The 12,320-nt window shown below is 39.9% G+C and overlaps 1 protein-coding gene across 2 annotated transcripts in view; it reads left to right on the top strand.

Moving 5' to 3' along the window:
• The window catches only part of HECW1 (HECT, C2 and WW domain containing E3 ubiquitin protein ligase 1), a 542,004-nt gene that overhangs the window by 417,038 nt on the left and 112,646 nt on the right, over positions 1-12,320 (top strand). For both annotated transcript variants that reach the window (XM_006872147.1, XM_006872148.1), the window contains exon 14: positions 3,180-3,314. In XM_006872147.1, coding sequence (XP_006872209.1) covers positions 3,180-3,314 — 135 coding nt within the window. The remainder of the gene's footprint in view (positions 1-3,179; positions 3,315-12,320) is intronic.

The raw sequence follows: 12,320 nt of genomic DNA, 5'->3' as shown, positions 1-12,320 counted from the left end.
TGTTGTTGTTGTTAAGTGCTGTCGAGTCGGTTCCGACCCATAGCGACCCTATACAGGGTTTCCGAGGGGGTAAATCTTTACGGGAGTAGAAAGCCTGATCTTTCTCCCGCGGAGCAGCTGGTAGTTTCGAACCGCTGACCTTAAGGTTCACAGCCCGATTCATAACCACTATGCTACCAGAGCTCCTCGCATTATAGGTATAGCCCCAATAATTAAATATTGAGTATAGATACTAATTTTATTAGTTAAAATTAATACTAATTAAATATTAAAAAGAAACCCTTGCTGATCTAAAAGAAATTATTGAATTGAGCAGATTAAATGTACTCACCCAATTATATTAAAATAGATTCTATCTACACGTATTCTGTTTTTCTAATAAAATCATATCAATATGAAGACATGATGTTATGTAAGTTACTTACAAAAGAACTTAAAGTCAGACAAGCTTCAAATTTTTCACCCATAAAACTTTAGAAATCCATAGAGCAACAGGATGTATAGCCCAGTAAGTATGTACCCAGAGGAATTGTCGCCATTCATTTGTTAGAGTACTGGAAAAACTTCATGAGCCTACCTTACCCTTCTCATCATCCTGACAAAACACCAAAAGCCATTCTTCAGATGATCACAAATGAGGCAAACCAAACTTCCATAATGAGGAAATCATAGTATAAAAGACCCAGGAGTGAGTATTTAAATCAACCAAATGAATAAGTATAAATAATGGCTATTCAAATGCTTTCACATATATTCTTTAATCCTAAATAAAATATGAAACTGTAGGATAGACACTGGGATGCTAACTTCAAAGCAGTTCAAAGCTAACAGCTACTCCCTGAAGAAAGCTGAGGCTCTGGGCTTTCATGACAATTAACATTCTTGGAAACCCTGTATAGAATTGCTGTGAGTCGAAATGTATTCAGTGGTGAGTTTGGTAATTAGATTTGCAAAATAAAATACAAAAAAACATATGTAGACTAAAAATAGAATAATTGTATGATAATAATCAGTATCAGTACACTCAGATTACTCTAAAAAGGAAGAGAAGGGGAAATCAATCACAGGAAACAATGTGCTAAATTCTTAGCTGAGTGTTACACGCAGTCTAATTGTAAGGGAAGTTACACCAGATAAAATGAAAAATAGAGGCTGATGATATTTGACAAATTTAAAAGGCAACTATTTGTATCATTTGAAGCAGGACTTTTTCAAATTTCTAAAAATATTCACATCAAACAAAGTATAGTTTTATAACAAAATGCAAAAAACCCACGAGGAAATAAAGAAAGTAGAAATGATAAAAACACGATAACAAAATAAAAGCCAAACATAACAGTTATAGCAATGGGTAGAAACAGTGTAAATTTACACACCAAGAGGAAAACACTTTCAGATTTGGTAACAAACAGAGCCCGTTTGTAAAAGACATACTTAAGGTATGATTCAGAAAGTTTAAAAATAAGAGGATAATTGAGAACATAGTGGGAAAATAAGAGGAAAATAAGAAGTGCTGTATTGATATCATACACAGGAGGGTTCGAATCAAGAGACATGAAATAGGAGCAAAGAAAGATGTTACACTAATCAATGCAACAATTAAATGAAGAGACGACAATGTTTGTCTAATGAGCCACATAACATATGTATTTTTTAAACCAAGCAGAAATGTGAAAGAAAAATGGAAGAAGTACAGTCATAATAGGCGAATGTGTTTATATTCATTAATTTGACAGAATAAATAGCCGAAATAAGTCAGAATTTGAATATTATAACGTTGCATTAATGGAGTGGTTACGAATCGGGCTGCGAACCTTAAGGTCAGCGGTTCGAAACTACCAGTCGCTCCGCGGGAGAAAGATGAGGCTTTCTACTCCCGTAAAGATTTACACCCTTGGAAACCCTGTACAGGGTCGCTATGGGTCGGACCCGACTCGATGGCACTTAACAACAACAACAGGTGTCCTCAAGTACCTGGTTATTGAAAATGGCTAAGCACTCACCTGCAAATTGAAAGATTGGGTGCTCAAGTTCACCCAGAGGTTCTTCAAAGGAAAGGCTTGGTTATCTGCTTCTGAATCATCTGTCATTAAAACCTCAGGGGAGCACAGTTCTGCTCTAACACGCTAGAATCACCATTAGTCAGAACAGATTCAAGGGTAACTACCAGTTTTACAAAAGTTTGGTTTTAGATTTAAAGAATAACTTTTACTCATGTACTTTAGTAAATACAATAATCACACATGCCACAAAGATTTATGTACAGGAGTGTTTATTGAAGCATTATCTTAAAGTAATAAAAAGTTCAAAATACCTAATAATGGAGTACTGAAATTAGTTATTATATTTCCATTCAAACTGAATACCATATAGTCATTGAAATTCTGCATTAAAATACTATTTTGTGAAACTAAGGTGATACTCATAAAAATAATAGGTGAAATACTTTTTTATACCACTGTAGATTCTGATGTTAGGCAAAGTATTTTTTATATATATGCATGCGTAGTGGAAGAAAAGACTAAAAAAATCCACTAAAATATTTCATGATCATCTTTGAATTGTGATATTTAAGGTAATTGTGGTTATCTTCTTTATATTTATCCTTTTAAAATTTTTTCTTAGTGACAGCATGCTAATTTTTTAATCAATAAAAACCAATCTATCTTAACATTGGATAAAATGCTTTACAAATTATTAATAATTGGTATTACTATACTTTCTACACGGGGTCAGTATGAGTCAGAACAAAACTACTCTGTTTATTTTGCGTTCCATGTTAAATAAAGTATTATAGTCAGGACTTTGGAGTCCTGGTATGGCACTGTAGGATAAGCATTGCACTGCTAATCACAAGGTTGGAAGTTCAAACCCACCAGCTGCTCCTTGGAAACTCCATACAGGGTTGTTACGAGTCAGAACCAGTTCAATAACACTTAACAACGTTCATTACTTTATAAACTGTACAAACAGTATGCAGTGTTTGTCAATGACTAATATTTCTAAGCAAGCAGAATCACAACCCCCCAGTCCCCCATCTAGTAGCTAGATGAGTTTTGAGTAAATACAAAGAGGGAGGAGGCAAGAAGAGAAATAAAATGTTTACTGAGCCCATATTGCCCCCTTATGTTATTGAGTTCTTTTGGACTCCATCTCACACAGTGTGTCTTTTTCTGCAGTCTTTTTTTGTGGACCACAACAGCCGAGCTACCACTTTCATCGACCCCCGAATCCCTCTACAGAATGGTCGTCTTCCCAATCACCTGACCCATCGACAGCACCTCCAGAGGCTCCGAAGTTACAGCGCTGGAGAGGTAGTACCCCTTCCCACCCCACCATTCGTACCTGCTCATAGGGTGGCCTAGTCATTTCCTCTCCTTGTGGACTAGACGGTTTCTTAGTGGCCAGGCTCTAAGACTGCCTGCTTATCAAGGGAATAAGCTATTACATATTTGTACTGCTTTGTGTGGAAAAGTGAATCACAACCCCTAGAATACACAATTACCTCCTGTGACCTATCTTCAGACTACCTTCCTTCTTTCTTCACTTTTTCCCAGCACGGTCACCCCTACCAAAAGTCTGTGTATAAAGAAAGCTGAAAATGCAATGTTAGTAGATTCCTATGTTTATGGCTGGCACAGTTTCCTAAGGCACAAAGGGAGTCCTAATGTGGTTCAACTCACCAGTCGCTCCTTGGAAACCCTATGCAGGGTGGCTGTGGGTCAGAACCAACTTGATGGCGCTTAACAACAACAACAGTGTGGTACTATACAATAAGCACTGGACCACAAGGTTGGTTTGAACCACAAGATTGACCTTTCAAATCCACTAGCCGCTCCTCAGAAACCCTATACAGGGTCTCTATGAGTCAGAACCAAATCAATGGCTCTTAACAACAACAACAAAAGTCACATGGTGTAATGCTGTAGGTTTAGCAATGAACTCCTAACCACACTAACTGAAAGGGCAGCAGTTCAAACCCACCAGCTGCTCTTGGAAACTATATACATGGTCACTATGAGTCTAAACTGACTCCATGGCACACAACAGTAACAACAACAAAAACTGGGGCAATCAAGAGGGCTACATGGATACTCTATTTGCATCCTATGAGGTGCTGCTCTTCCCTGCTTTGACATGCTCTTCACCACTCATGGTTACCTTCTGCTGATGCATCAAGGGCTATCATGTGTCTTTCATTTTCATTGCTTTTCTGAATTGCTGTCTCTACATCCATATTCTTTTCTGTTCCCCTTTCTCAAACCCAAACTCAGAATACAGATATTTCCCACTTCTTATCAGTTCCTGACAATTAACAACTTCCTAAGGATGTCCTCACTGGCACGTCCCAAGTATCTATACCTTCTATTCATGGAAACCACCAGGATCCAGGAGATGTGGGCCCTAAGAACAATGTCTTTCCCCCTCAAAATTTTCCTGTACAATTGTGTTATAATGAAATTTTTAAAAAACATAAAAAGCAGGAAAAGAGAAAGAGAGTGAGAAAGAAAGATATAGATGGATGGATAGATACATAGACGATAGATAGATGATAGGTAGGTAGGTAGATAGATAGATAGATAGATAGATAGATAGATAGATAGATAGATAGATGATAGATAGACAGACAGACAGATACATAGATAGATGGTCCCCTTAGGGAGCCTAAGTTGATGTCTCAGGAGAAATTTTAACAATAGCAGTATACCTGAGAGCAATTTCCTTCAGATATCAAGTATGAATCTCAGTAGAGAAATCTGTTGTTGATGCATCTATACCAATTATAAAAGAAAGCCTAGCATGCAAAAGAATTTGTGGACTACTTTTTCAGGAGTAGTGCGCTATATAACCTGAGAAACATAACTATTCCCAGCCAAGAGCATTCATGGTTTAATGCCAATGGGATAAAATGATATTTTCTTTCAAAGGTCATTTTAGGCATCACTGTTTTGTGATACCTTAAAAACAAGTAAATCCTTCTTTTTGCATGTACAAAAGTGAGCATGTGTGTTGTTGTCGTCAAGTGCTTTTGAGTAGGTTCTGACTCATAGCGACCCTGTATAGGGTTTCCAAGGAGTGACTGGTGAGCTTGAACCTACCATTGTTGTTGTTGTTGTTAAGTGCCATCGAGTCGGGTCCGACCCATAGCGACCCTGTACCATTATTTAGGTGCAAAGGCCCTCTAGACATTAGCCACTCAGCTGTCATATCCAAAAACTGCTGAAAACAACGCCCCAACTTCCCAGCACAGTCTTCATAGTTCCCTTTCTGTTACATTTTTTATAACACTTCAGAGAGAACAAAGTATGAGGGTAAGTAAAAATTATGCACGCTCCAGATGTAGAATTTATTTACAGCAAAAACAAATACATTATTTTTCGATACAATCTCCCTGGCTTTTCAATAACTTTGTTCATCTGTCAACAAGCTTTTGTATTCCCTTATTAAAATATGGTTTAGGCTGAGCTGTGAGGCACGAATGCACTGCTATCTTCAAGTCTTCATTCTCAAAGGCCTGCTTTCAGGAAACAAAAAATGTGTGCAGAAAGATCAGTACTATAGGGAAGATGCTTTAACATCTCAAAACAAAGTCTTTGAAGAGTGTCAATAGTGTGGGCAGAAGTGTGTGGATGTGCAATTGTCATGCAAGATCACAATGCCTTTGGATAGCAGTCCTCTGTGTTTAATCCAAAATTGAGCTTCAGCTCTTCAGTGAGCATCTCACTGTAATGAGTGCAATGCTAATTGTTGAACCTTTTTCCTGATTTGTTATTGTTAGGTGCCATCGAGACCTTATGCACAGTAGAACAAAACACTGCCCGATCCAGGGCCAACCTCACTACCATTGCCATGCTTGAGTCCATCAATGCTGCCACTTGCCCAATCCATCTCGTTGGGGGTCTTTGTCTTTTTCTCTGACCCTCCACCTTACCAAACATGATATGCTTCTCCAGCGACTGGTCCCTCCTGACAATATGTCTGAAATATGTGAGATGAAGTTTGGCCTCCTTGGGCTCCAAGGAGCACTCTGGCTGCATTGCTTCCAAAACAGATCTATTGATTCTTTTGGCAGCCCATGGCACTTTCAATATTCTCCTCCAACACCATAACTCAAAAGCATCAATTCTTCTATGGTCTTCCTTATTCATTGTCCAACTTTCGCATGCATATGAGCTTATTGAAAATACCATGGCTTGGGTCAGGCGCACCTTAGTCCTCAAGATGACATCTTTGCTCCTCAACACTTTAAAAAGGTCTTGTGTGACAGATTTGCCTAATGCAATACGTCATATGATTTCTTGACTGCTGCTTCCGTGAGTGTTGATAGTTGATCCAAGAAGAATAAAGTCCTTGACAACTTCAATCTTTTCTCCATTGATAAAAATATTGTTTATTGGTCCAGTGGTGAGGATTTTTGTTTTCTTGACATTGAGATGTAATCCATACTGAAGGCTGTGCTCTTTGATCTTCATCAATAAATGTTTTAAGTCCTCTTCACTTTAAACAAGCGAGGTTGTATCATCTGCATATTGCAGGTTGTTAATGAGTCTTCCTCCAATCCTGATGCCACATAGGCCCTTAAAAGTCACAGAAAACTATAGCATCAATTTTTAGCTGATAGTTGACTGTTGAATTTTTTCTTGGTTGGCAATTGAAGATGTTTCCTTTCCATACTCTGCCATTTACTCTCAGGCTTGTAGTAATGAATCCATGTCTTGTCACCAGTAATGGCTTTTTAAGAAACTTTGCCTTCCTACTAGTGTTTGTCCAAAATTTTTTAATGTTTTATTGTGAATTATGAGACAGTTTTCATGGGAGAACATTAGCTTTACATTCATCCTATCATATATCATTTAATTGCCATGGTTACAATCCCTTCCATGCATCATCAACCAACTAAAGGGTATAACCTGCAAGCCTGCCCTCTGGTCATTAGCATACAGCCCCTCTCTCTCTGGAGTCCCCTGCCACTCCATCTCTCCACGTCTTCCTCTCTGCCTGCATCTCTGGCGTCACTGGTTCTCTGGGTAGGGTCCCGCACTCTTCTCTTCTCCCTTAATTGTTCCAGGAACCGCCACTCCTGGACTGCAAAGTCAACCACTCCCCTCCTTTTGTTCCAAAACATTTACCTTTGCATTTCCAGCCCTCACAGTCAGTCCTGATAGCAATTATTCACTATTGTTCCACATGATACTATCCCCATCTCCTTTCATCAGCCCCACCCAGACAGATCGGACACTATTTAGTGAAGATTCTACCTTCCTCTGCAGCCTCTGGATCTACAGTCCCTCTTAAAAGCTTGTAAGCCAGTTATTTCTTGCCTTTGCAGCCTTCCCAAACCCATTTTGGGTAGCCAATGTCCAAGTTGCCCATCCCTGTCTAGTCTGTGTATGGAGGGGATGGGAATTATCCTTGTTGTAAAGATTTGTTCCCTCTTTTGAGCTACTGCATCCATAGGTGTAGGCCAAGTTCATTAAATTATATCAGATTACTCTTTTTTCTCCTCTTCTTTCTTCTTCTAGTTGAGTTCTGATCATCCAGCCATTGAAGCCAGGTCAAGTGGGTATTATCTGCAAGTGTGGGTCTTCTTGTGCATATGCCCTATCTTCTTATCAGCTGGACGCTTCACTCTCCACCTCCACTCTAGTCCTCTGTGACTATGTCATTGTCTCTGGGCCCAGGAGTCCCCAGGTCTTGCCAAGCTACTGGCCAAACAGGTCTCCACCAGGCTTCACAGGAGTCTATTGAATGTGGTAGTCTATTGAATGTGATAAGGCTCACAGCTTCATTGCTGTTTTTCCCTCACTTCCCCTTATCAGTGACCAACATGGTCACCAGTCAGAGTACATGTCTGCTCATGTATTCCCATTGAGTCTTAGTCTTGGATTATTTCATAGGTAGAGCCGTGGCTGATTTCCAAATCATTTTTCACATAATCCACTGTCACTCATCTATTTGACAGCATCATTTCACATGCACGCTCAATGTTGTCATCAGTCATGGACATGGATAGGAGTTTTAATGTAACCAGAGTGTGGATAATTTTCGACTCACTGTTGTACATTGTTTTGACAAAGGTAAAGAAATTCCTGGAGAGCAATAGAAAAGTGGTGAGCTGCATCCTGTCAAAGGCAGAAAACTTGTGACCTTTGGGAAACCATGGCAGTCCCATCACAGTCCATGTGTCTGAGGTCTCACTGTACACTGAATGATGACAACTGCTATCTGTATCAGCCAAGAGCTCATGGACTCCAACACAGGAAAATGAAAAAGTGTTAATATGCACCTGCCATCTGTGTGGCTCCTCACTGATGTGTCCTAACTCATCTACCTGCCAACTGACTTGGTTCTTCAGGTTTTCAGCCCCCTCCCATTTCGCTGCTTATCCCCTCTCTACTGACAGCTTTAGTTGAGCCAACTTCACAAGGTGGAACAAAGAAACAACATAGTGAGAAGCTGGAAGGCAGAGGAGATTTGACGCCAGGGCAGTAGCACACCAGTGAAAACAAAAGCCAGCGTCTTAGAAAACAAAGTTCTGCTTCCTCTTACTGCTAGAGCACATGAACTCAGGAATGAAGGAGACAGGGTCAAAATAGAAGAGAGATAGTGTGGGAAATGCTAGTTAAGTTTGCTGTGGTGAGATTTTGGTCAACAAACGTTGATTAAGGGTCTGGCCTGCTATGAGCACTGTGGAATTCAAAGAACTATGAGACAAGATCTCTGCCAGGCCAACATTACAGTCTGAGGTAAGTAACTAGAGAAATCCAAATATGACTGACTGCCAAGGGAAGGCTTCGGACAGGTGCTAAAAGAGTTCAAAAGAGACCAAAGAAAGGTGTCTTTGAAAAGAAAGTTCCTAAGTAGATGAAAAGAGGTAGAATCTGACTAGGTGCAAAGAAAGAAGAGCAGTTCCAAAAAGCACAAAAAGGCACCAAGATGAGATTTAGAAAGGTTCATAGAGATAAAACAAATGGTTCAGTCTGAGCAGGATAGTAAGTGCCATTCTCTCTGTCTTAGTTTTTAGAAAGTGTTGATGCCATGCCACATGGAAAATTTGGGACTCTTTTATGAACCCATTAAATGAATTTGAGAGAAGTAATAGGGTGATTTTGGGGTAAAAAGGGTCTTTAGAGATTATTTTGCTCATTGTTTCTCAGCAGAAGAAGGTTAATGACTTTTCCAAGAAAAACAAATAAACCCATTACCATTGAATCTTGTTGCAATTCTATAGGACAAAGTAGAAGTGTCCATACAGTTTCCTATGCTGTAATTTTCATGGAGGGAGTCCTGGTGTGGGTTAATGTGGTTAATGTGTGCTGTGGGTTAATGTGCTGGACTGCAAAATCATTTGAACCACAAAGTCAGCAGTTCAAGCTCACCAGTCACTCCTTGGAAACCCAGAAGTGGGCCAGAAGAGACTTGGCTGCACTTCATGGAAGCAGACTGCCACATCTTTCTCCCATAGAACAGCTGGTGTGTTCAGACCTCTGACCTTTTATTAGCAACTTTAACCATTTTGCTATGGGTCTAGGCAGGACAGTTCTTGGATGTGTGCAATTGCCCCATTCCACAGCAAGAGCTATAACTTTCCTGACCCTACCTACTACTGTTAGCAGAGGCCCCACTTCACCAGTCATTATGATGTTGACAACAATACCAAGTATTTCCAAGAGACTTGGTGGTGCCACCATCAAAATAAAAGTCCTATTTGACAGTCAAGTCAACAGAACTTACAAAAACCTAAATTGCATGGGCATTTATAACTATAGCTCAGACATCCTAACTCCCACTCCAGTCTAAGACAGTATTTCAAAAAGGATACTCTGAAAGCAATGATTAGGAAGGCTTTGGGTAAAGAAGGATTTGAGAAAGAAAGACTCTTTAGGAAGCCATGGTCACAGTCCACTTGTAGATGAGGCCCTAAGACAGGGTGACAAAGAGACAAAATGAAAACAAAGAAACTCCTGAAGGAAGAACACACAGGAGATTCATGAGGTGTAGTCTGGCTTCATACAGAAAAAACAAAAACTGCTGCCATGGAGTCAACTCCAACTCATGGTGACCCCCTGTGTGTTAAAGAAAACTGCTCCCTAGTGAGTGTTTCAAGTAGATGTTATGCTTTCTTCAGAAGTGCCTTCGGTAGACTTCAACTTCTAACCTTTCTAACTCCTCAGTTACAGAGCATGTGCAAACTGTCATTAGTTAGGTGTAAGACCCTCTAGACATCAGCCACTCAGCTGTCATATCTATCAATATTTGTACCACCAGAGACTCTTCCCACAGAGGAGTTGTGTATTATTGGGTTTTCTTTGCCTTCTGGAGACCTGTTTCCTCATCTGCAAAAGGAGTCAAGGGGATTGAGTGGGTGGTCCTAAAGCCTGCTTCATTCTGCACTTCTCAAAGACTGTGAGACTTGATTCCAAGTTTCTGGTGCCTGTGAGTAAATGAACAAAACTCCCACTAACAACTAACAGGTATGATGAGCAAGAAAGCCAGGTGGAGACGACAAGTTCACCCAGAGAAATTCATCATGGGTGTGAAAACAGCAGGCTATCCAGTGAGAAATGATATTTACACAGATGGAAATATGAACACTAACAACTAACAGGTATGATGAGCAAGAAAGCCAGGTGGAGACGACAAGTTCACCCAGAGAAATTCATCATGGCTGTGAAAACAGCAGGCTATCCAGTTAGAAATGATATTTACACAGATGGAAATATGAAACATGGGACTAATCAGTGATTTTTTTCCCCCATAATCCATTGTTTTTCTGTTTCATATATGACAGGCAATGGGGAATAAGCTATAGACATTTCTTAGGCCACAACACTAGGCATCATTAAAGTCTTCATGCTTCCTGATTTATTCACCTGACAGTAGCTTAGCTCACAGTATTGTCTTTTGTGGGTTTTTTTTGTAATAAATTGCTCTTAAAACAGAATTTTTAATGTTCAGAATCCTTACTGGTAACATTTTCCCACAAAAACCTAGTTATAGTTTATTAATAGAGACACGGTTAAACAACTTTTTGGTTAGGTTATACCTTGCCTGGGAAAATTTCAGGCAAATTCCTGAACAAAGTTCTCAGGAATATAGGGTTACATGCATCTGTCATGGACTCAATTGTGGATACACAATCTCATGTCAGCTTGGCCGAGTCATGATTCTTAGCGGTTTGGCAGTCTGTAATGATGTACTATAGTGATTATGTGGTGCTCCCCAGGGATGTGATCTGATATGATAAATCAGTAAGAGGATTAAAGGCGAGATGCCGCACCCTTTATACCATCACAGCCCTGATGTCAGGGGAGTTTCCCTGGAATGTGAATGGAATACCTTTTACTTACAAGAGATTAAAAGAGAGAGTAGTGAGCAAAAATTAGAAGGACTAAGAAAAATATAGCCAGGAATGGACTGTATCTTTCGACCAGAGTCTCTGTACTGAAAGTCCTAGATCCAAGGGAAGATTGGTACTAAGATACATTGAGGGCCCCAAGGAATAGTAGGCATACAAGTACTGAAAAGAGACAAAGGCCTTTACCCAGAGCCTACAGAGACAGAGCCACCACTCGTCTGTCAACTTGTTGTACTGTGGTGGCTTGTGAGTTGCTGTGACTTGCAAAGCTAAGCCACCAGTATTTTAAATACCAGCAGGGTCACCCAAGGTGGACAGGCTTCAGATGAGTTTCCAGACGAAGACAGAGTAGGAAGAAAGGGTAATGAACTACTTCTGAATATTTAGTCATGGAAAACCTTAGGAATAGCAGAGAAACACTGTCAGATATAGTGCCAGAAAATGAGTCCCTCAGGTTGGAAGGCACTCAAAATGCGACTGGGGAAGAGCTGCCTCCTCAAAGTACAGTTGACCATGATGATGCGAATGGAGTAAAATCCATGGGAGGAAAGCCCGTGGGATCTTCAACTGCTGATGGGACACAACCCAAAAGAAAGAGAAACAGCTCTAAACATCCATTGAAAACTGGAACATGGAATGTACGAAGTATGAATCTTGGAAAAATGGAAGTTGTCAAAAATGAAATGGAGCGCATAAACGTCGATATCTTAGGCATTAATGAGCTGAAATGGACTGGTATTGGCCATTTTGAATCTGACAACCACATGGTTTACTATGTTAGAAATGACAAATTGAAGAGGAATGGTGTTGCATTCATTGTCAAAAAGAACATATCCAGATCAGTCATGAGGTACAACGCTGTCTGTGATAGGCTAATATCCATGTGCCTACAGGGAAGCCCAGTTAATACCACTATTATTCAAATTTACACACCAACCACTAAAGCCAGTGAGGATGAAAT

This window comes from Chrysochloris asiatica, unplaced genomic scaffold (genome assembly GCF_000296735.1).
Source record: "Chrysochloris asiatica unplaced genomic scaffold, ChrAsi1.0 scaffold00184, whole genome shotgun sequence".
NCBI lineage: Eukaryota > Metazoa > Chordata > Mammalia > Afrosoricida > Chrysochloridae > Chrysochloris > Chrysochloris asiatica.
The sequence above is the reverse complement of the archived record's forward strand: the minus strand, read 5'-3'. Positions and strand labels throughout refer to the sequence as shown.